Genomic DNA, 27,260 nt, shown 5'->3' on the forward strand with positions numbered 1-27,260 from the left:
TTTATTATAACCACACAGGGCTAAATACAGAAAATGGACAAATTACAAAGTAGAGCTTTTCTTGGGGGGGGGGGATAATTTCGATCAAAAGGGATCGCGGGAAGAAAAAAAAACGTGGGTGGGGGGCGATCAATAGGGATCGTGTATCACGGTCGATGTAAAAAACGGGGAACAGATTAGGTTTATCCGTGGAGAGAAAAGCCTACGGAAAAGACCACGGTCACCTCAGGCTTTTTTTTTTTAAAGGTACATGAAAGTAAGTACCTTCTCTCTTTTTGTCTCTTTTTGTTACAAGTCTATGCTTAAAAAGGTGTCGTCTTTCATTCTTACCATTCTTGCCACATTTACCCATTTTTTATTGAAACTTTCATTCGACAACACTTTCCTCTCTATCCTCATCCTCCTTTTCAAGTGGTACTTGAAAAAGTTGACGAGGGACTGACCAGAGAGGAAAGTGTTTGTTTGTAGACCTTTCAAACGCGTCCACCACACGCATTCTTTTGCCATAGCTATCAGTATTACAAAAACCGTTTTTCCTTCCCGTTTAAAGGAAGGTGGCGGAACAATATTCACGATAGACTCGGCTGATAAGTGGGCTCGTCCCACACGCGACAACAGCCGTTCGACGAAGGTCCACAGCTCTGAAATATCTGGACACTGCACGAGTGCGTGCAGAACGGTTTCGTCGCTCTGACCGCATCTCGGGCAGGTCGGTCCGGTGGTTTTCGAACCGTGTCTGTAGATCTTCTCTCGAACTGGTAGTGCGTCTCGATAGCATTGCCAAGCCAGGGATCTCTGGAAATTATCCATAGGCCCCGGCCCGAACGTCGTCTTGAAAAGGCGGGTTAGGAATTTCTCGTCGACACCCAGGTTTGCCCCGAGAGTGTCGTCAGACCTCCCCTCCACTAGTCCTCTATAGAACGCATTGGTCGTTTGGAAGTTGCACAAGTTTGATCCCGGGCGGCAGAGCTGTTGTAGAGCTTGGCGACACTCGCGGTGCCAATCGCCCAGTTACGGTCTCTTCCTGATCCATGTTTGCAGTTCGGTGAGTGAGACGAGCTGCGGGAAGGCGTGCCTCACAAACGGCGCCCACACCTGTTCACCGTCGTCAATGAAGTTCCGGAGATGCCGCAGTCTCAGCGCATGTCTGCGCATCATTAACCACGGCATCCCAGGTCCTCCACGTAACGGTTGTTGACAGCAAATGGATCGCCTCACCATCGGAACGCCACCCTTCCACAGAAAGCGGAAAAGTATGCGTTCTAGTTTCGTGATGGTGGCATCGGGACAAGGCACGACGGTCAGGCGGTAATCGACGACTGATGCGATATACACATTAGCCACCTCCGCCCGGCCTTTTAGAGATAACTTTCTCTCAGCCCATGTTTGGCTGAGTTTGATCACTCTACTGGTGATCTCGTCCCAGTTCTTATCCATTTGGAGGTCCGGACTGAACCAGACCCCGAGCATTTTAACCGGTCCGTCCGTCCAGCGTCCCACTACGGAGTCACTGTTGGACGGTATGGGCTTGCTTCTCCAGGTGCCGAGTAACAAACCCACTGACTTTTCCGGGTTAATTTTTGCTCCTGTCACCGTTTCGTATTCTTTAAGTGTCTCGCCTAGCATCTCGACGTGCTTTTCTCTCGACACTATGACGGTGACATCGTCGGCATATGCAGACACGCTCGTCCCGCAACCCAGCTCTCGTGGGATACCCCTCAGTGTCGCCAGCTTCCGCAGTAGTGGTTCGATCGTCAATACATACAGAAGCGCCGACAGGGGACATCCCTGACGGACCGAACGCGTAATGTCGAACGGTTTTGACAGGTGACCGTTTACCCGACTCACCGCTCGCACCGAACAGTCGAGCAAAGTGCTGTTGAAAGGCCCCACATATCCTTTCGGGTTCGAGCAGACTACATCCCTGTTCATCGATTAGAGACCGAATGGTGGCTCTGTTACCGCGTTGCGCCTCCGCCACCCGGGCTTCTCGCGCAGCTTCGATCCCTTCGTTCCTTAAGGCACGCATTTTAGCTCTGACGACGCAACCTTCGTGTTTGGCGTTGAGGTGTTGGTCGAGGGCCATCCTCGCAGCCAAAACTTTGGTTGCGCTGCCAGTTGTAAGTGCCTCTTCTAGTTTCTTAACTAAGTCTCCCTCTACTCTATTTCGATCTATCGCTAGTTCTTTACTAAACCTAATAGATTCCGATTTAATTGCCATTTTCAGGGCAAACCACCAGCGGTTGTTAACGATGGCTCCTGTTAACGCCCTCTTAATTAATTCGCTAATCCGGTTCCTGTAAACCTGCCGCGCTAAGAGCGAAGCGAGATAGATAGATAGATAGATAGATAGATAGATAGATAGATAGATAGATAGATAGGTATTCAAGCAGACAGTCAGACAAACAGACAGATAAACACTAGTTACCAAGGATTTCTTCTAAGTCTATTTGGTAGTTGACAGAAAGGATACAGCGATTTTCTAAAATATGCAATTAGTTTCGCCCCGTTGAATTCCAAATTCACATCACGCTTGTGGCAACGGCTTTGGCTTCCAGCATACAGTGGTCGATAGAAACCAAAGTCGGCAATATACTGGGTCGATTCAACGATTCAGACGACATTCAGCTCCCACAACTTCCACCCTGTATTTGGTCGTCTGCTCGGTCAATTGAGATCGATACAAAAAAGGGGTGGGGGAAAAAATCAATGAAATTTACTACATTTAATCTTTTCTATGAGACTTCGACATTTTGTGAGTGGGAAGAGCTGATTAAACACGTCGAATCCAGGGGGAAATCAGTAAGCCGTTGTGCTTTTATAGCTTTGAAAAATGCATTCAAAAGGGTTTGACATGTGTTTATGTGTGTGTTTATGTGTGTGTTTGTGTGTGTGTGCGTACATATATGTATTTGACAAGTATATATACATATACATTTTTCTTTGAATATATATTCATGCATGTGATAAATACATATCATATCATATCATATCATGTAATAATAGATAGATAGATAGATAGATAGATAGATAGATAGATAGATAGAGAGATAGATAGATAGATAGATAGATAGATAGATAGATAGATAGATAGATAGATAGATAGATAAACATACAGACAGACAGATAGATAGACAATCACGTATATATATCATGTGTCATGCATCACATATTAATGCGTAATTATGCGTAATTGTATGTATATATGTGTATATATATGTCTGTGTGTGTGTGTGTGTGTGCGTATATATGTATGTATGTATGTATGTATGTATCTTTTCAGTTCGTTTTCGGGAAACGTTTTGAATATGCATATAAAAGCTTATTTTACTATGGCGGCTTCAGCCTAATGATACCAACTGCCAATAACAGCTTTTGGGGTTGCATCGAGCAAGGATAAACATAGTAACAACAAGAGCACTCAGGGAGCGCAGACCGCCGCCAAGGCAACACCAACGTCCTCTCAACGATTAGCCAGAGGTGATTTTTTAAAATGAGAATATCTGAAATAAACTCGACTGCTCTCACAAATGAGAATACTAAAAATGAACCCGACCGCTCTCAAAAATTAAGTAAAAAAAATCCGGAAAAATAATCTAGAATCCTTGTCCGGTACCGGATTGATCCCAAAATCTAATCAGTTCGTGCCAGTCACGGAGTCAAACACCTCTGAAAGTTTCATCCGAATCCATCCAGCGGTTCTTCAGATATCTTGTCCACGGACAAACAAACGTGACTAAAAACAATATCTCCGCCTTCGCTAAGGCGGAGGTAATAATAATAGTAATAATAATAATAATAATAATAATAATAATAATAATAATAATAATAATAATAATAATAATAATAATAATAATAATAATAATGATAATAATAATAATAATAATAATAATAATAATAATAATAATAATAATAATAATAATAATGATAATAATAATAATAATAATAATAATGATAATAATAGGCATAACACCTACATGAACTTCTAACTTGTTGTCTCTTGAGGTCTCTGGGTGAGACTTGGATCCAACTTGTACAAATGCAAAACAAAAGTCAAACATAAAATAATAATAATATGTCATAGGTGCCCTGGGAATGACAGCGAAACGGGCTGATTACTACTTAGCTCAGATACCAGGAAACCCCAAAATGGCTGAAGTTCAAAAGATAGTGCTCATGGGAACTGCCCATATCCTACGTAAAATACTGTCTATGTGATCTCAAATTTTAAAACAAACACATAATTTTCTTATGGTTTCTTAAACATTCACTAGAACAAAACTGTACAAATCCAAATATATGGTACCCTAGGCATAACACCTACATGAACTTCTAACTTGTTGTCTCTTGAGGTCTCTGGGTGAGACTTGGATCCAACTTGTACAAATGCAAAACAAAAGTCAAACATAAAATAATAATAATAATAATAATAATAATAATAATAATAATAATAATAATAATAATAATAATAATAATATTAGTCTTAGCACCTGTAGAATATAAAGCAAGACATGACAGAGTTGGCCAGTATTTACACTGGACAATATGTCGGCATTATAAAATCAAAACCGCTGACAAATGGTATAAACACCATCCTGAAGCTGTGACTGAGGGAGAAAATGTATCGATTCTCTGGGACTTCCCCGTACATACTGACAAGACTATAAAAGCTAATAAACCGGATATTATTATAAAAGATCAGACAAAGAAGATGTGTTTATTAATTGACATGAGTATTCCCTGCGATCATAATATAGCGGCGAAAGAATTTGACAAGATCAGTAAATATAAAGACTTGCTAATAGAAATTGAAAAAATGTGGCACCTCAAGGCGACTACCGTACCAGTGATTGTAGGATCTCTAGGAATGACAAAAAAAAAAAAAGTACTGAAACCTATTTGAAAATGATACCAGGCCTACCATCCCTACAGGAAGTGCAAAAAATCGTGTTAACTGGAACGACTCATGTACTGAGAAGAGCATTATCGCTGTGAAAGCAACATCCATTCTTAAATTTATTTATTTATTAATTTTTTTTTACATACATATTTTACCTGTGAATTTGCGTGTGTAAACTGGGAATGCATGCAATGAGCTTCTCTGCCCTTGGTGTACGGAAAACACTCGGCGAGAAATGGAAGAAAATTTGAAGAAAGAAGAAAAAAAACAACATAATAATAATAATAATAATAATAATAATAATAATAATAATAATAATAATAATAATTCAGGATTCCAGAAAGTAGTGGAGGAGCATCATAACCATGTTTTGAGAGGAAATCTTTTGAGTTTGGATAATTCATTCCTGGAAACATGGGTGTTTCGTTCAACATCTTTAAACAACCTTTATTCAGGAACCTTTTCCGCGGGATGTGCTACTCAACCTGAAGAAAATTCTAACGGGGTCCCACCTGCAAGGTCGTGTGCTGTTTATCTTGATATAAGATCACCATGTCGCGCACACATGGTTGTGATGCATGTGCCTGGTGTACCTTTATCAGACGGGAAGTCATGATGGGTATACTGGGCTTCGTATATTTGTACCCCTGTGTCACTTCGGTGGCATGCACTGCTCTCTCACTCAGTAATAATAATAATAATAATAATAATAATAATAATAATAATAATAATAATAATAATAATAATAATAATAATAACAACAACAACAACAACAATAATAATAACATCAATAATAACAATAATAATAATAATCCATGGACGGAATTTATAAATATTTAAATGCATCGTTACGCACGTATCCACAAATCACAATTTTCTTCAGATCTTAAACATGTGGCTTGTTGAAACGCTCGTAGCGATGTATTAAAAAAATCTATGAATTCCATCCATGGATTATTATTATCATTATTACTCTATACATAAATGTAGTTATATGCGCATGCACATATATGTATGTATGAATGTAGGTGTATGTTTAGGCAGTTGAGCCATAATCCCCGCTTGTAACATGTAATGTAGAACAAGTTCCATGGTCGAGTCATCCGTGACAAACCTTCGCAAAAATCCACACCAGCCTCCTGGCGGATTATCATTGCATGGGGGCCAACGCATATCTAGGCAATATCGTAGCGATTTAAAAATTCCGTATGTATGTATGTATGTATGTATGTATGTATGTATGTATGTATGTATGTATGTATGGTATATGTATATACATACATATATGTGTATGTGTGTGTTTTGTACGTATGTATGTACGGTATGTAAGTATTTTTTTTTTTTTACTTGTTTCAGTCACTGGACAGGGACCATACTGGGGCACCGCGTTAAAGCATTTTAGACGAACAAGTCGTACTTATTTTTTAAAATCTGATACTGATTCTATCGGTCGTTTTTGTCGAGCCGCTAAGTTACGGGGTGGGGAGAGGGATATAAGTGGGATATAAACATAAGCAAGGCGACACCGGTCGCTAAGCTGTGGGAGTGGTGGTGGAAGAAACAGATAAGCACATACATATACCTATGTGTGTATATATGTGTGTGTGTGTGTGTGTGTGTAGGTATGTATGTATGTGTATATATATATATATATATATATATATATATATATATATATATATGTATGTATATATATATATATATATATATATATATATATATATATATATATATATATATATATATATATGTAGGTATGCATATATGTATATGTGTATACACAAACATATATATGTATATATATATATATATATATATATATATATATATATATATATATATATATATATGTATATGTCTATGTGTGCGTGTGCGTGTATATATATATATATTACTAATATTGGTGTACAAGAAGTACCTGTGCAGATGAATAATTTTCAATGGGTGTAGCTTGTACCGCGCTACCCCCACCTATTGGCCCAAGAAGACTTTCGCCGGTCTAACATGAGAATTGACAAAACCGGGAACTTCCAAGGCCTCAGCTTTTATTTTGGAGATTTCCTTCTTTTAGGTAGATTACCAACCAAGGTTAAAGAGCTTCTACCTGCCCATGAGATAGGCTATCCCGTGCCAGACACCAAACCGACACCCAAAAGCTTCATAAGAGTCATTAAATATTATTCCGGTGTCCGACGCTAAGCAGCTCATACATAAATACATTAAAAAGTACAAGATATGTGATTCAAACATATAAATAAAATAAGATTTAAATATAAATAATATATACATATATAAAAAGTAAAAATATATGCACACACACACACACACACACACACACACACACACACACACACACACACACATATATATATATAAGCCTGGTGGGGTTGCCAGTCTAGTCGCCGACGACCCGACTATGGAACAGGTTGTACTGGATTACATGTTACCAGTAGCACTCGAGAGCGACCTGACATACATATATATATATGTGTGTGTGTGTGTATGTATGTATATATATATATATATATATATATATATATATATATATATATGTATGTATATGTATATGTATGTATATATATATATGCATATATGTATTATACTATGCGTGTGTATATATACGTCTATAATGTATATATATATAAACTCGAACCTCTTACCACACAGCCACGCCTGCGCCTATAAAGTATGTATGTACACACACATACGCTCACACACACACACACACACACACACACACACACACACACACACACACACACTCAGACACACACATATATACGCACATACAGATATACATGTAACATATTCACTGCTTAACATTTCTCTTTCTAGTGAAATATCGTAAACGAGAGAAAAAGCGGCGCAACCGACGGATCATGTCTGAAGCTTCTGAAGGTGTGTAACAAACAATGAAACAACAACATATTTGTTTAGTATTTTAACCTGTTGTTTTATATTTCCAATATTTGCAGTAAAATACAGGGAGCACAAAAGGAAGATTCAGGAGCGAGTATTAGAACGAATGATGAGGCGAACTCAAGGTCAGTCTATCATTGTCAAGACTTCCGGTCAGTCAGCCAATCGCTGGGTTTTATTTTTGCTTGACAGTGGCCATATTGCCTTGCCGCCTTTGATATCTTGAAGCATGCCTTGATATCTCGAAGCATGCCTTGACTCTTCGCTGCCTTCAATATTTGGGTTTATTGTTCTCTTTTTCTCTCGCATGGCTTTTTAATTTTCTTTTCTTTCAACATGTCGACTTCTTTTTTTTGTATTATTATTACTTTTAATTTTCATTTTTATTATTCACTGCCGATAAAAGGTGGCGAGCTGGCAGAAACGTTAGCACGCCGGGCGAAATGCTTACTAGTATTTCGACTGCCGTTACGTTCTGAGTTCAAATTCCGCCGAGATCGACTTTGCCTTTCATCCTTTCGGGGTTGATAAATTAAGTACCAGTTACGCACTGGGTCGATGTAATCGACTTAATCCCTGTGCTTGTCCTTGTTTGTCCCCTCTATGTTTAGCCCCCTGTGGGCAATAAGGAAATAAGAATCGTTACCGAGCCGAGCAAAATGCATAACAGTTTTACGTTCTGGGCTCAAATTCCGCCGAGGTCGAAGTTTGCCTTTTATCCTTTCGACGTCGATAAACTAAGTACCAGCAGAGCACCGGGGTTGAAGTAATCGACTTACTCCCCACCCCCACCCCACCAACATTGCTGGCCTTGTGCCAAAACATTTCTAAATCATTTCTTGAGTGATAATTTTATTTCATTATTAACTGGAGCGTCGAACAAAATGCTTTGAGCTGTTCCTTCAGACTCTTTACGTTCTATGTTTAAATCACACCATTGTCAACCCTGTCTTTCATCTCTCCGGGATCGATAAAAATGGACGACTAGCCCCATTTCCTAAAATTCTTGGTCTTCTACTAACATTTGAAACCTATAAAGGCGACAAGCTGACAGAATCGTTAGCGCGGCGAACAAAATACTTAGCGGTATTTCTTCCGGCTCTTTACATCCTCTGTTGAAATTCCGCTGAGGTCAACGTTACCTTTCATTCTTGCGGGATTTGTAAAATAAAGTACAATTTAAATACGGGGTTCGATGTAATTGGCTTGCCCCTACCCTCAAAATTTCTGTCCTTCTCCCTTAATCAAAAGCCATTATTATTCTTATTATTATTATTATTATTATTATTATTATCATTATTATTATTATTATTATTATTATTATCAAATAAAGAGTGCCATTGTTATCTTTATTTGCTTCTATACTTTCTGGAGGAGTAACCTCAATCCTATAATAATAATAATAATAATAATAATAATAATAATAATAATAATAATAATTATTATTATTATTATTATTATTATTATTATTATTATTATTATTATTATTATTATTATTATTATTATTATTATTATTATTATTATTATTATTATTATTATTATTATTATTATTATTATTATTATTAAGGCGGCGAGCTGGCAGAATCGTTAGCATGCCGGACGAAATGCTTAGCACTATTTCGTCCACTGCTATGTTCTGAGTTCAAATTCCGCCAAGGTCAGCTTTGCCTTTCGTCCTTTCTAGGTCGATAAATTAAATACCAGTTGAGTACTGGGGGTCGATGTAACCGACTACCCACTTCCCCAATTTCAAGATTTGTGCCTATAGTAGAAAGGATTATTATTATTATTATTATTTATAACAGATTCCTTTCTTTTTGTCTTTTCTTTTTCTTTCTTTTATTTTATTTTATCATTTTGTTTGCTGCATTTTCACTTTGTTTATTTTTTTTTTTGGTTGTTGGCGTATCATTCATATTTCTAACATACGACATGGTATCGAAATGATCCCGGACTAGTTATGTTTAATAAAAAATAACTTATTTACCTAAGTTTTAACATCATCTCCTTCGAAATAGTTACGTTGCGCGGCAATTCACCGGTCCCAGCGCTCCTGCCACTTTTGGAATCCGGCCTGGAAGTCGTTTTCTGTAAGCGAGTCCAGGACCTTCTACGATTCGTTTTGGATCTCGACAACGGTATTAAAACAGCGACCTTTGAGCTGCATTTTCACCTTGGGGAAGAGATGGCAGGCCGCGGGTGCGAAATCTGGGGAATAGGGTGGGTGCGGAAGCGATGCCATGTTGTTTTTTTTGTTTTGTTTTTTTTGGTGGGAAACTCATGAGTGAGGAGAGCTCGGTGACAGGGTGCATTGCCGTCACGACGAGTCCAATTCTTCCCACTCCACAGATCCGGTCGCTTTCACCGAATGTCCTCCTTCAAACGTCGCAGTAGAACTCTGGGTTGACAGTCTGGCCCCGGAAAACAAATTCTCGATGCACAATATCATATTTTCGGGAGTGACACTCGCGCAGGTTTTCCAGATCGCCCATCGACTTCCAGAGATGTTCTTCCGCTTTTAAAGTGCCACTCGAAACATTGCGTACGACCCATTGCCTCGTCGCTGTAAGCTTACCGAAGCATGATCAATGTCTCTGTTGCAGACATCTTAAGTTTAACGCAAAATTTTATGTTGGCTCTATGTTCCAACTTCCTGCCCATCGCAAAATTCGCAGACTACAGCATACACGTGATCACAAAAACACAAATTTCACAACTTGCGAACACAGCAATGTCACTTGGCACACTGCCTCATGAAGGTCACTGCTAACTCTCACTATGTGTGCAACCGTGTGCTGCCATCTGTTGGCGCGCTACAGAACTAGTCCGGGAACTTTTAGATATTACTTCGTATGTAACGTACTTAACCTGTACCTTTGTACTAACCGTGTTGTATAATAATTATGTACCTAAGTGACATGATGTCGCGTTCGTTTCTATCTGAGGTTTCTCAATGATTTTTTAAACTATGGACCCCTTTGATTACTATTTTATTCTGGTGGACCCCCATAGCCATCTAATGTTGAAAAACTAGCTTTAGAGAAACTTCTTTCAATTTTTTTTTCCACACATTAACTCTGGTAAGTTGAATTATGTAAACTTAGAGACAGAAGCCTAGCTGTTTCTTGTAATACATACCAATACATACATCCAAAGCGAAATATTTTCAAGGCCCCTTAAAATATTATTGTGGCTCCCCAATTTACTATTTTGTTACGTCCCTCCCCACCACAACCACCAAATCTTATATGGACCTTCATGCGCCTTATGGACCCTGGTTGAGGACCACTGGTCTATAAGCTGAATTCAAAATGGCGCCAATGCAGATTTCGTGCTTCGTTTATCGGGTACGGTATAATAACGTACCACTCGTCAACTGCTGTCACTGTAATCGACTTTATTCTCCCCGCCGAATGTATTAGCATGTAAATCTTACAAATGAATACATACATACATACATACATACATACATACATACATAACTTTTAACTTTTTAAAAAATATATTACTGTTTTTAATTCATAACTGGATATACGTATATATAAAATTAATATAAACAGTAAGTTGCAATGTTTCACCGAAAAAGACAATTATAATTGTCACTAAATGTGACTAGGTGTTAAGAGAAACATGCATTGTATAACAGTGGGATTGTTATAACGGCTGATTGGGTACCACTTTTATAATGTGGTATATTATCTTATTTATATGGTTTCTACTGGGATAGATAAATAGTTTATTCCTTGAGTAAAAATCTACAATGATAAACCCGTCACTTATAACTTGATTATAAGTATTATCACTATACATAAATCTCAAATCAAGCTACATAAATGCCCTAGTGAAATATATATATATCAAGACGCTTAAGGTCATGTTGAATGTGCATGTATGTTGAAGAAATGTTCGCGTTCTTTTTCACCGCAATAAGAACAGTTTCATAAATGCAGAAGTAAATTTCATTAACAGGTTGGAAAGAAGTGAAGAAAAAGAAAATATTTACTACATTGGTTTATTTATGTATACTATTAAACCTTGGAAGAGGCATTATGCCGGTAATAAGCACACGCACTGGTTCGGTCCTAACCAGTGCGTGTGTTTATTACCGGCATAATGCCTCTCCCAGGGTTTAATAGTATTTCTTTCAACACACGTATTCACATCAAGAATCTTGCACACCAAATACACATACAAAATTATTTATGTATATTTAATATTTACAGTACATTTGGAAGTAAGGCACTTTGTCGTAGAGAGATACGACATAAATGTATTACTACCTAATTCCTTCGTACTAACTATCAGAGTTTACACAACAATTTCAAATAAGTCTTGTTGGGTTTGAGTAATTGACATGGCACAAAAATAGCCAACATCTCAAAGGAGTGAGCGTCGTGGAGTTCAGTAACAAGCAACGATCACTAGGGTGAGTGTTGTGGAGTCTATTGACAACCAACGAACACTGATTAATTTCCCCAAAATCGGGGTTTTTATAACTGTTCATATCTGAATTCTAAGAACTGTATTTCGTGAAAGAATTCTCTTTGTCGAAAGTTTAGAATTCAAATATGGGCAGTAATTTTAACCAATGGGAAGCCAACAATTATACTTGTTCGGGCAACAGGACCATTACGTCATATTACCACCTTTTACGACTTGCTTGCTGTTCGCTACAATTGCTAGAAATAAGAGCTAAAATACTCTAATGCTGTAATTAATGCACATGAATGAAAACATACTCTAACAGGAACCTGAATCGTCCGAAAATTTTCTCGGTCGGCATTTTTCGGACGCTTATGGTCCGTTAGTGTATATGTTTTCATTCATCTGTCTTAACTACAGCATAAGGGCATTTTAACTCTTATTTCTAGCAATGTAGGTGTTTCTTAACACCCTAGTCACATTTAGTGAGAATTATAATTCTCTTTTTCGGTGAAACATTGCAACCTGCTGTTTATGATTTTATATGTATGTATATGCAATTATATACATACATGCATACACACACACACACACACACACACACACACACACACACACACACACACACACACATATATATATATATATATACATTCACACACACTCACAGAGACACGCACACACACACACACATATACATACATATATTTATATATATATATACAAGTATATATATATATATATATATATATATATGTACAAGTATATATATATATATATGTATATATATATATATATATATATATATATATATATATATATATATATATATATATATATATATATATATAATAACTACTGTAGAATCTTTGAACTCTGCGACAATATCTTCTGTCTCCACAAGGAGGGACAGAGGTGTACTGTAATTTACATTTACATGAAAATTTTTCTGAATCCGATAAATTACAATATTTTTTTGCATATTTTAAGGCGTTTGTGGAGGCAGATGAAGTCACAGAAAAAAACCCTGTTCAAGTCGTATTTTAGAGTAATTTCACCACATTCATTTCAAAGCTACCTGAAGAAGATGCACTGAAAACTGTCTTTTATAGTTAATAAATAAGCAGAGGCGTATTTTATTTCCACTTCTTCTTTTTTTCGATGCATTTCTGGAGACAGAAGATATTGTAGCAGAATTCTATGATTAAGGCGGCGATCTGGTAGAAACGTTATAACGCGGTATTTCGTCTGCCACTACATTCTGAGTTCAAATTCCGCCGAGGTCGACTTTGCCTTTCATCCTTTCGGAGTCGATTAAATAAGTACCAGTTACGCACTGGGGTCGATGTAATCGACTTAATCCGTTTGTCCGTCCTTGTTTGTCCCCTCTGTGTGTAGCCCCTTGTGGGCAGTAAAGAAATAAGAATTCTATGATTCTACACCAGTTATTTTGATGTTACAACTTTACCGCACAACCGCCATCACGAAATCGAAAATCGTGAAAAAACGCTCCACCCTAATATCGAATTTCCGGTTTGTTGATAAGGTTGTGAATGGCGAATTTGGTATTCGTTCTAAGATACAATGACGTCATTCATAGTTCAATATGTTTTCAATCCTTTTGTCTAATGGGGGAAAATTCTCCTGGGACTAGTTCCACAGCGGAAGGTCTTCTAACGTTCGAATGTACATGTTGCAGTTGTTGTTGTTGTTGTTGCTGACCGTGCCGACCATATCCATTTGTATACTTTATCCAAAGTCTTCTATAAGGCAGTAAGAAAGTGGTTGAAGGAGATTAAAGTGCGATTTCTAGCCCAGCAAGCGACGACGTAGAGGCCCCCCCCCCGCCTTCTCTTTTCATTGATGTCACCTATATTTTCGTTAACATCGTTGTGGTTGCTATCGTTGATGCTGTTGTTGTTGTTGTTGTTGCTGCTGCTGTTGGTGCCCTTGTTTAGGTTGTTGCCGCTTTGTTATGATTGTTTATTCGTAATTTTGTAGTTGTTATTGTTGTGTTTGTTGCTGTCATGCTTTGTTGTTATTCTTGTTGCTGTTGTTGTTGCTCCTGCTGCTGCTGCTGCTGCTGATGACGATGATGATGGTATTGTTGTTGTTGTTATTGGTGGTGGTGGTGATGATAGTGAGGAAGTTGATGTTAATGGTGGCGGTGGTAGTGGTGATAGTGTTGATGACGTGGGGGTCGCTGTTATCGATAGGATGATGATGATGATGATGATGATGATGATGATGACAACACCGGCGCCGATGATGACGATGAGGAGGAGAAGGGGAAAGAGGAAGGGTGCAGAGGATGACAATGATGATGGTGGTAGCGACGATGATGAAGAGGAGGAGGAGGGTGATGAGGATGGCGGTGATAATGATGAAGATGTTTATGCTGATTGTGGTCGTGATGGAGATCACCGTCATCGTCTTGGTGATGATAATGATGATGGCTACTCACCAAAGGCTCAGTTTCACTGGAACAGGTCTACATGACGCTCAGCTGGAGAAACCAGTCGGTTATGGAAAGATCAGCCGACGAATATACGGTTGAGGGTAAATGACGAATGGGTGAATGTTTTAGAGAGGTAGCCAGATTGTGTGGTGGTGCGACACGCTGCGACAGAGTCACCATGACTCAAATATACCGTGTCACGGTGTCACAGCACATCACAGATGAAATTTGTTGTTACTAACTGACATCTTGAAATATATGTATGTGTATGTGCGAGTGTGTCTGTATAGCTGGGATTGTGTGTACGTAGACGTCTACATATATTGCATATGTGTGTGTGTATTATACGTATGTGCATATATGTATATATACATACATGAATCTAGATACTTGTATGTATATATATATATATATATATATGCATAGATACGCATGTTTCTATATACATCTATGAATACATGTATGTAAGATATATATATGCATTGATGTGCATGTGTGTGTGTATACACATATATATGCATGCATATATATATATATATGTATGTATGTATATATATATATGTATATATATATATTCATATGCAAATAAATATATACATATAGAGAGAGGGATATAGATAGATAGATAGATAGATAGATAGATAGTTATAGATATATGTATAGATATATATATTTATACACATATACATACATGTATTTGTGTATGGTATGCGTGTACATCGATACACACGTATAAGTATGCCATCTTCAGTAAGACGACACTGTCTAGATGTATCAATCGAATTGCTGTTTTGTTTTGTTTATTTTTTGTTCTTTGTTGTTGTTTTTTTATATTTATATTCTGAAAGTACAAAAGAAAAATATTTATGCTTTTTTTTCCCTCCCATTCCAAGTAACTTCACATTAGAGCAGGCTCTAGAGATTAATTCTTCGACATTATTATAAAGAATCGACTACAATGAATATAAATGTCTAGTTTACGACGTTAACAACAACAACAACAACAATAATAATAATAATGATGATAATGATAATTATTTGCACAACAGCTCCTGGTTGATTCCTGCGTCCGTGAGTATACATAAATATATACATACATGCATACATACGTACGTACAGACTTATACGTATATGTATATGTGTATATGTGTGTGTGTGTGTGTGTGTTTGTGTGTGTGTCTATGGATATGTATGTACATGAACTGCTTTGTATAACGCATGTATATATATATGCATGTATATTTATATCTCTTTATCTTTTCTCTGGCTACGTTCACCATTCCTGAACTGACAGCTGATACGGAGAGTAATGGTCAAACCATATCACGTGATACTAGTAAAGATCTCAACAAATCAGAATCTGGTAAGTAATTTATACAAACATCATTGTGCATGTATGTATGTATGTATGTATGTATGTATGTATGTATGTATGTATGTGCGTGTGGATAAAAAAAGAAATCAGTAAAAGGATAAAGAACGTAATCCAAATGATACTCCAAGATAAAGTTCCAAGGTCGGATCCAAGCAGATGGAACTCCGAAAGATTTTTCAAGTTTTCCCTTTATACAAGAAATATATTTTGTTAATGAAATACCCGTAAGATTTTAGTCATATATGTGTGTGTGTGTGTGTGTATGCGTGTGTGTGTACATAGCTAGATAGATAGATAGAGAGAGAGAGAGAGAGAGAGAGAGAGAAAACGTATGTATGTGTAAACATATATGTATGTACGTCCGTGTGTATGTATATATGGGTATATATGTTTGTATGTATGTCATTATTTAGTTTTATTTCAAGGTTTGTTACCAATAGAATACGAACCGGTTTCTAACCTAGATCAAAGGCTCCTTCATTGGAACTTCAACATTAACAACAGGTTTCTTTTTAATATATTTATGTATGTAAGGTGGCCAGCTGGAAGAAACGTTAGCACACCGGACGAAATGCTTAGCGGTATTTCGTCTGCCGTTATGTTCTGAGTTCAAATTCCGCCGAGGTCGACTTTGCCTTTCATCCTTTAGGAGTCGATTAAATAAGTACCAGTTACGCACTGAGGTCGATATAATCGACTTAATCCCTTTATCTATCCTTGTTTGTCCCCTCAATGTTTAGCCCCTTGTAGGCAATAAAGAAATAAAAAACGTTAGCACGCCGGGCGAAATGCTGAGCGGCATTTCGTCTGTCTTTACGTTCTGAGTTCAAATTCCGCCGAGGTCAACTTTACCCTTCATCCTTTCGGGGTTGATAAATTAAGTACCAGTGCGTACTGGGATCGATCTAATCGACTGCCTCCCTCCCCAAAAATTTCGGGCCTTGTGCCTAGAGTAGGAAAGAAGAAGAAGAAGAAGATGGATGGATGGATGGATGGATGTGTTCTCTTCCGTTTTTAATTATTTGTAATTTTCCTCTAATGAAGAAGCTGGTTTCTTACAAAGGTGCAAAACTCGGTCGTTGAAGTGTAGGTAACAAAAGCAAGTTCACATTTTAAATTTGAGAAAAGTCTTGCATATTTTTACTGTTCCACTTACAGATTGTATTTGTAGCGTGCGTGTTAGATGGTTGATTTCTTCCTCTAGAAAACCTAGCTTATCAATGTGTCACTTTAGATATATATACATGTGTGTGTGTGTGTGTGTGTGTGTGTGTGTGTGTGTGTGTGTGTGTGTGTGTGTGTGTGTTTGTGTGTGCGTGCGTGTGTGTATGCGTGTGCATTTGTTTGCTTTCTGTTCTATTGTAATGAAATTCCTCTACGTCATATATGTGTCTAAAGCCCAGATAATAAACCTCCTGTTTTACATACACACACACATATACATATACATACATATATATATTTATATATACACGCACACATATATATATACTTAGATACATACACACATATATAATATACATGTATATATATATATATATATATATATATATATATATATATATATATATGTATGTATGTATGCATGTATGTATGTATGTATGTATGTATGTATGAATGTGTATATTATGTATGTATAAAAGACCCGTTGTTTTAGCTATACATTTGTCATGGGATCATGACGTTTCGTTTACGTCTGTAAAGTTCTGTATTTAATATTTCATGTGTATATATAAATATATATACATGATCGATCGCTAGCCACTGAAGCTTTTTTTATTCTCTCTCTGTTTATTTTCTCATGTTCCTCTCTGTTGAAGAGCGTAAGCTCGAAATGTAAAAGACTGTCTCACCTTCCCGAGCGTTAAACTAATGCACCTGTTTGTTGTTTACGCACCTGTTTTGGTCTTTTGTTTTGTTTTTTTTTGTAAATTCCAGTTACACACGCACACACACACACACACACACATACACACATATATATATATGTTGGTAATTTATGTTAAACTTGGATATTCATACTATTGCCTATATAAAAAAATGATTTACATTATAATTAAAATGATTATGATTATCATTATTATTATTATTATTATTATTATTATTATTATTATTATTATTATTATTATTATTATTATTATTATTATTATTATTATTATTGTTGTTCTTGCTACTGTTTTTCTCCATTTCAGAAAACTTACTGTATCCTACATCTGGTCACAGTAATTCGGTAGAAGAAAGTTAGTGGCAACTATCACAGCACTCCGCAATCATCTTGCCGTAGCAGTAGTTGTGGTATTAGTGCTAGTAGAAGTAGTCACAATATGTGCTGTTGTTATTGTTGTTGGTGTTGCTATTATTGTTGCTGTTGTCGGTTTGAAGTGTTCGTAGTCACAGTGCCAGTGCCGCCACCATTGCAAATGACGCCGTTATTTCCTGCCCGCCCGACTGGGTTGTAGCGAAAAACTGCTTAGGGTTATTATGTTGCTATTCTCCCCTGGAGAGTACACAAGTCCTTCACCAACTGCACTCCCTATAAGATTTGTGATTTCCCAATTCGGTTGCTTTATTATGAAGAGAAGCTATGTAAAATTGTCGGTATATATATATATATATATATATATATATATATATATATATATACATACATACATACATACATATATATATATATATATATATATATATATATATATATATATATATATATATATATATATATATATATATATATATATATATATATATATATATAATATAATATAATATAATATAATATAATATATAATATAATATAATATAATATATATATATATATATATATATATATATATATATATATATATATATATATATATATATATATATATATATATATATATATATATATATATATATATGAACATACGCGTGCATGCATACACTCACACATATATAGGTGTATATATTGTATATCGAGCTGAATAAAGAGTAAGCAACGTTTTGAAACATGAAATTCATCACACTATATTTCAACAATGCGGAGATTTTAATTATCGAAGTAAGCACCATTACACTCGACACATTTTTACCAATGAGTTATAGATTCGTTTATTCTGGTAACATAAAAATCTGGAGTTCTGAAACTGACGAACTCTTTGAACGCACTTTCAGCATCGGTTTGGTTTTTGAACTCCTTCTCTCACAGGAAACCATCAACGTACTTGAAAAAGTGGTAGTCGGTGGGAGAAAGGTCTGGGGAATAAATTGGGTAGGGAAGAACTTTGTAGCCAAGTTCCCTCAACTTCTGGAGCGTCATTAGGGAAACGTCTGGGACGGAGGAGTAGCAGTTTTTCGTTCATTTTGGCAACTTCATGGCAATATGTTTCTGCAGTAATGGTTTTTCTGTGTTTTAAGAAATTATAGTGGATGAATCCAGCAGTACACCACCAAACAGTCACCATAACCTTCTTTTTGAAGAGCTCGTGTTTAGGGAAGGTTTCCGGTGCTTCATTTTGGTCCAACCACTGCAAAGAACGTCTTTTATTATTGTACAGAATCCACCTTTCATTGCAAGTTACAATACGGTTGAGAAATGGATCGGTCTGGTTACGGAGAAGAAGCGATAAGCAAATTTAAAATCTGCGCATTTTCTGATTTTCATTCAAATCGTGTGGTACCCATTTGTCGAGCTTTTCTGATTTTCCGATCGCATGCAAATGGTTGCAGGCAGTTTTCTGGCTAACTTGAAGTTCTTTTTCCAGTTCTTGAGTGGTTTTACGTGGATCTTTCTCAAAGACGGTCTTTAATTGACTGTCATCGATGACAGATGGGCGTCCACTACGCTCATCTTCAAGACTCAGGTCTCGACTGCGAAATCATTTAAACCATTTTCTAGCTGACCAGTCATTGGTCATCTCTTTCGTTCATATCGCGAGCAGTTTCAGCTGCTTTACGTCCTTTTTTGAAGTTGAATAGCAAAATTGCTCGAATATCACGCTTTGACAGTTTTATTTCAGATGATTGTAACAACGGTGAACAAAATATCAATGTTAATTTATTGATGCATTTGGGAAAGTGTTTGTCTATATTATCGGACAATTTCAAAAAAATGTTAAAAAAACATTCAAAACTCTGCAAAAATCTGGTACAAACTCTTCATGGTTCAAAACCTTGCTTACGTTTTACTCAGCCTGATATATATATATATATATATATATATATATATATATATATATATATATATATATATATATATATATATATATATATATATATATATATATATTATATGTGTATATATATGTATATATATATTTATATATACATACATATATATACATACATATACATATATATATATATATATATATATATATATATATATATATATATATATATATATATATATATATATATATATATATATGTATATATATTATACATATAAATACATATCTATATTATATATAAAAATATATTATACATGTTATATATATTTAAATATATGTGTGTGAGTGTGTGTATAAACATGTATGTGTGACTATGTTTGTGAGCGAATATGTGTGCGTATATATTTTCTTACATTTTCGTTCTTTGATTTGCTTTAGCGATCACACTTAATGCCATGCTGGAGCACCCACGTATGTTCTTAACATTCAAACATAAAGACATCTGCAACATTCAGTATATTAATATATTTAAAATATTCATAGTCATGGGGCAGAGTGAAACCTTAGGGAGAAAAATTTAGCTCCTGGTGTAAAAGATATTTTTCAATTAATAAAAGTCGGTGTTTAAGGGAATGTGAGAGGAAATCCCGGTGATTCCGAATGCGACGAAGTCGGAAGATCCAGGAATCTATATTTTCTTTAATATATAAGTAGTTATGCAACGCTTTGGAAAATGACCAAACCAAGATCCACACTACAAGACACAAATGTTATCGATATAGGTTGATTTAAAATTTTGGGACAAGACCAGCAATTTCAGAGGAAAGGTTAAGTCGAATATATCAATCCCAATGTTTAACTGGTACTTATTTTATCGGCCTCAGAATGTAAAGACGGACGAAATGCCAGTAAGCAATTTTCCCGGCGTGCTAACGATTCTGCTAGCTCGCCGCCTTAGTGTTATGGATATATTGATTTTAAATTTTCTGGCAAGGCCAGTAATTTCAAACGAGGGGTTAAGTCAATCACATCAGCCTCAATGTTCAGCTGGTACTTATTTTATCGACCCCGGAAGGGGAATAAAAATCCAGATTGAGAGAGTGAGACAAGTAAATTGCACGGTACATATGTTTCTTAGTCAGCTAAAGCTCTTGATGTAACTGTTATACAATGAGCCATGCCCAACTTAACTAATCATCAGGGATGAAACGAAGGTTACATTGTCACTCGGAATTCCTAAATCAACTCCACCCGTGTTGAGTTTAACTACACACACGCACGCATATATATACGTGTATATGTATGTATACGTATATATGTGTGTGTGTGTGTGTATAAGTATATGTGTGTATAAGTATATATGTGTGTGTGTATGTATGTATATAATAAATATGAATATCACACACTTAGTGTATGCGTGTTGTTAAACGCTTGTAGTTGCGGTACCAGATTTGGAAATGCCCCTTTAAAGTCGTATAGTGTTTAAAAAAAACACAGTATATTTCAAAACTAGATGAAACGAAACCTCCACAAAAGTGAACAAGAATGACAGATATTGATATTTCACAGTCCTCTCCGCCCACTAGTGTCGCACATTCACCCCGCTTTCGAAACGAACGAGAATTGCCTGATAGAACTATATACAACCAGCGTAAAATCCATTTACTGATGTGAAAAAGCGCTGCACAAGTAGAACAAAATTCAAATCTTAAGTCTAAAGAAGCTCTGTAATGTAAACATTATCAATGTCATATACTTAATGTGTGTACATTGTTAAATCCTGGTAGCTGAGGTATTATGTCTTGTAGAGATAACTTTAAATACGTAACACACGGCTCTTTAACGCCACGCTTCGTTTACGCATTCATTTACTTTTTTTATTCTTTAACTTGTTTCAGTCATTTGACTGCGGCCATGCTGGAGCACCGCCTGTAGTCGAGCAAATCGACCTCAGGACTTATTCTTTGTAAGCCTAATAGTTATTCTATCAGAGTCTTTTGCCGAACCACTAAGTTACGGGGACGTAAACACACCAGCATCGTTGGTCAAGCAATGTTGCGGGGACAGACACATAAACACACACACACACACACACACACACACACACACACATATATATATATATATATATATATATATATATATATATATATACGACGGGCTTCTTTCAGTTTCCGTCTACCAAATCCACTCACAAGGCTTTGGTCGGCCCGAGGCCATAGTAGAAGACACTTGCACAAGATGCCATGCAATGGGACTGAACCCGGAACCATGTGGTTGGTAAACAAGCTTCTTACCACACATATTCATGTTGTTAAACTGTTATGGTAAGAAAGCGGCGTGAATGAATTCGAACTCGGATCCTCAGATCTTGAACCCTTCTTTATTCACTCGGCCCTTTTCTCCCTGCAATGGTAATTGTAACTGTAATAGTTTCACTAATAGCACTAGTCACAGTATTAGTAGCTTTAGTACTATATTAATATTGTTATTATTATTATTATTATTATTATTATTGTTATTATTATCATTATTGTCATTATTGTTATTATTATTATTATTATTATTATTATTATTATTTTATGTTTGACTTTTGTTTTGCATTTGTACAAGTTGGATCCAAGTCTCACCCAGAGACCTCAAGAGACAACAAGTTAGAAGTTCATGTAGGTGTTATGCCTAGGGTACCATATATTTGGATTTGTACAGTTTTGTTCAAGTGAATGTTTAAGAAACCATAAGAAAATTATGTTTGCTTTAAAATTTGAGATCACATAGACAGTATTTTACGTAGGATATGGGCAGTTCCCATGAGCACTATCTTTTGGACTTCAGCCATTTTGGGGTTTCCTGGTATCTGAGCTAGGTAGTAATCAGCCCGTTTCGCTGTCATTCCCAGGGCACCTATGACAATAGGTATTGTTTTCGTCTTCAGATTCCACATTTTGCTAATTTCTATTTCAAGATCTTTATATTTGCTCAGTTTTTGGTAGGTCTTGACAGATACGTTTATATCAATTGGGACAGTCATATCAATGAGGAGGCATGATTTTTGTCTGAAGTCTTTCAGTATGATGTCTGGCCTATTTGCGTCTATCTTTCTGTCAGTTTGAATGGTGAAGTTCCAGAGGAGTGCAATGTGATCATTTTCAAGTACTGGGGGTGGTTTGTGTTCCCACCAGTTTTTATCATGGGGCAAGTCCAGGTTTTTGCATATTACCCAGTGAATATATTGTGCAGCTCTATCATGCCTGTTGAGATACTCTGTAGGCGCAAGCAGACTGCACATGGAGACAACATGATCGATGGTCTCATTTTGTTGTTGGCATATACGACATAATGGGGAGCTGCCGTTCTTTAATATGTTGGCCTGGTAGTTCTTTGTAGGTAGGCATTGATCTTGGGCTGCTATGATAAACCCCTCTGTTTCTGATTTCAATCCAGAGGCCATTAACCATTGGTGGGTAAGGGCTTTGTCAATATCTGCATTATTCGCTCTCTTTGGGTATTTGCCATTGAGAGGTTTTCCATGCCATTTTTCAGTCATAATAGCTAAGGCAGCAATTTTAGCACGGGTTTTCAAGCGCTTAGCTTTTTCTGTAGGTGTTTCTAGTTCGTCTAATTCTTGAATTTGTTGCAATTGGAATTCACTTAGATATTCCTTTGCCTGTTTTGTTACTGAGTAAGATGCTTTCTTGCTTTCATATTTTAAGACAAGTTTTAGCATCCAGTCCTCAGAGTTTTTCATATAGGTGTCTAGGCCAATTGTGGCTACCTTCATTGATAATGCCAGCTGTAGTAGTCCTCGACCTCCCTCTTTTCTTGGCAGATAAAGACGTTCTATATCTGCCTTAGGGTGGTGCATTCTATGCATTGTCAACAGTTTTCGTATTTTTCTGTCAACATTACATATTTCAGTAATTGACCAGTTAACGATGTTGAAACTGTAAGTCACGACTGGTATGGCTAGAGCATTGATCGCTTCGATCCTGTTTCTCGCGTTCAGCTCTGTCTTCAGTATTGCTCTCACCCTGCGATAACATTCTCTTCTGATCCTTTCCCTCATCACTGAGTGCTTGATATTGTCCCCTTCAATTACCCCTAGGTATTTGTAGCTCTCCGCTGGTTCTAACTCTTTTATGACATTTTGCTGGTCAAGGTTCACATTAGATGTATTTGTCATTTTTCCTTTGATAAAGATAGCTTTTGCACATTTATCAAGGCCAAATTGCATCCTGATGTCATCACTGAATTGTTTAACAATCGCTAGTAGGCCTTTGAGTTGTTGGTCATTTTTTGCAAAGAGCTTTAAATCATCCATGTAAATGAGATGATTTATATTTTTATCAAATATTTTATAACCATACTGTGCATCATTGAGCAATTTTGAGAGCGGTATTAGGGCTAGACAGAAGAGGAGTGGTGATAGTGAGTCACCCTGGAAAATGCCACATGAAATTCTTACATCTCCAGCATTTAGAGATTCATTGTCATTGTTCAACATCAGTGTGGTTCTCCATGATCTCATACTTACAGATAAAAAGTTTCGCAGAGTAGGAGCTATTTTATACATTTCCAGACATTTCCTAATCCAGCTATGTGGTAGGCTATCAAAGGCCTTTTTATAGTCTATCCAGGCTATTGACAAGTTTTTGTGTCGCTTGTGACAATCTTCTAAGATCATCTTATTGATGAGTAGCTGATCTTTACAACCATAAGATCCACGTTTACATCCCTTTTGCTCATTAGGGAATATGCTACTTTCTATTAAAAAACTATAGGTGTACTCGGTTAGGACAGATGTTAGCGTCTTATACATTGTTGTTAAGCAGGTTATGGGGCGATAATTTTTTGGTTCGTTTGTTTCCTCATTTTTTGGAAGCAGGAATGTTAAACCATTAACTAGCCAAGAGGGCATCAAACTAGGATTTTGCAAAACATCGTTGTAAAGTTTTGTTAGCAGTTCATGGCTTTCTGGGAAGGCATTCAACCAGAAGTTAGGAATTTTATCCTTTCCTGGAGACTTCCATTTGCTTGACCTCCTGAGAGCAGATCTTATATCTTCTACCCTGACCCCCTCCCACTTTTGCTCCTCTAAGGAGTCTAGGTCTGTAGCTATTCTATCAATCCAAGGGGCCTTTTCATTGTGTGTTTTTTCTTCTGCCCAGATTTTATTCCAAAATTCTTGCACTTCTTCTTTTGATGGGACAGACTTTATTGTTACTGGTGTTTTCCCTATCTTCCTGTAGAAATTTTTGGGGTTATTTTTGAACATGTTATTATCTCGGAAGAATTTAACACGCTTTTCATACCTTGCTATGCGGGCAGCTTTAGCACATACCTTTTGCTTGATGGTTTCTATGGTGGCATCAATGTCAACTATGGTTTTCATGTTATATTTTTTCTTTAGTTTTTGGGTCTTTGTAGGTTTGATACTCTTGTCAAATTTAAGGTTTTTCAAACATTCTATGTCAGATCTAAGCAGCTTAATTTGGTGTTGAATGCGTTCTTGCCAAGAAGGCTTTTTGTGGGAGTGTTGTCTTTTTCTAATCTTTTCACCACATAGAATCGTTGAGATTCTTGCGGATGCATAGTACAGGTGGTTGAGATCTGTAATATCAACATCATTAGCTGAAATTTATTATTATTATTATTATTATTATTATTATTATTATCATTATTATTATTATTGTTATCATTATTATTATTATTATTATTATTATTATTATTATTATCATTATTATTATTATTATTATTATTATTATTATTATTATTATTATTATTATTATTATTATTATTATTATTATTATCATTATTATTATTATTGTTATCATTATTATTATTATTATTATTATTATTATTATTATTATCATTATTATTATTATTATTATTATTATTATCATTATTATTATTATCATTATTATTATTATTAACAAGGATTGTTATAGTAGTTATGCTGGTGATGTCATTGGTAATGATGTTTGTGATGTCGATTGTCGTTAATTAATGACATTAACAGCAATTGTAGTAGTAGTAGTAGTAGTAGTAGTAGCAGCAGCAGCAGCAGCAGCAGTAGTAGTAGTAGTAGTAGTAGTAGTGCTGTTGTTGCTGTTGTTGCTTCGTCTTTATTTCGTCGTTTTAATAATTTCAACGTTGACCTTGGTGTTCCATTCTCTCCCTCTACACATTAACTTTGACCTTTGACCTCAATGTAAAGAAACGCTAAATACATATGTCTATATATACATATGTCTATATACATATGTCTATATATACATATGTCTATATATACATATGTCTATATATCAGTGATGTAGGAGGGGCAGCCCTTTAGTTTGCCCCTCCTCCCCTGTACTGCCTACTACAGCAGACCCAACCATGCCGCCTCTATGAATGCATCACCCGTGGTGTACGACCACCTTCAACCAAACCCAGATACACGGATGATCTATTCCATAAAATAGCAATCAGTGGTATCCATGAATAGGTTATTCTGTTAATTTCAGTGAACGAACGAAGGGTGGTGGGTTTGTTTTTGTTTCTTATTTAGGGGTTTAGAGTGACAAGACTGCGACAACGTCGAATTTACCTACCAGTCAGGGCCTCTGAATGCCACGTTTTAGCTTGAAGGGCCAGTGAAAGCCTAAATCCAAAGTAAACGATTAAAAAGACTTTTTTTAAAAAGAGAAGTACCTTTCTGTTGGGTCCGAATAGAAGCATTCCTCATCAAATTGTATAAAATACAGAACCCTGAATATTGAAACGAAAAAAGAACGGAACACTAAGACAACACAATCAATAACTAAAACCATGTTACAAATGTTTACATGTGAAACGTAAAAGGAAAAAAACAAACCATTAAGGAAAAGTTTTACGATAAAACATTGGAAAAAGAAAGTTAAACAGTTCGCCATTCTGAAAACGAATTTCCTACCCTCAGTCGTGTCTTTTTGCATTTCTTTTTGACTGATCCCTGTGTATTTCTGTCCATTTTCATGTTTTAATTTTCACCGGTGAAGTTTTAATGTGGCCTTG

At 36.2% G+C, this 27,260-nt stretch overlaps 1 protein-coding gene across 5 annotated transcripts in view; it reads left to right on the forward strand.

The window, feature by feature from the left end:
• LOC106868559 (uncharacterized) overlaps positions 1-27,260 on the forward strand; it is a 243,598-nt gene that overhangs the window by 169,525 nt on the left and 46,813 nt on the right. For 2 of the 5 annotated variants that reach the window (XM_089343630.1, XM_089343626.1), the window contains exons 4-6: positions 7,876-7,944; positions 15,994-16,062; positions 18,267-18,314. In XM_089343630.1, the coding sequence (XP_089199756.1) occupies positions 7,876-7,944; positions 15,994-16,062; positions 18,267-18,314 (186 nt within the window). Of the gene's footprint in view, positions 1-7,735; positions 7,799-7,875; positions 7,945-15,993; positions 16,063-18,266; positions 18,315-27,260 lie in introns of all 5 variants that reach the window. The other 3 variants (XM_089343627.1, XM_089343629.1, XM_089343628.1) reach the window with 3 other exon arrangements.

This window comes from Octopus bimaculoides, chromosome 27 (genome assembly GCF_046866305.1).
Source record: "Octopus bimaculoides isolate indiv1 chromosome 27, ASM4686630v1, whole genome shotgun sequence".
NCBI lineage: Eukaryota > Metazoa > Mollusca > Cephalopoda > Octopoda > Octopodidae > Octopus > Octopus bimaculoides.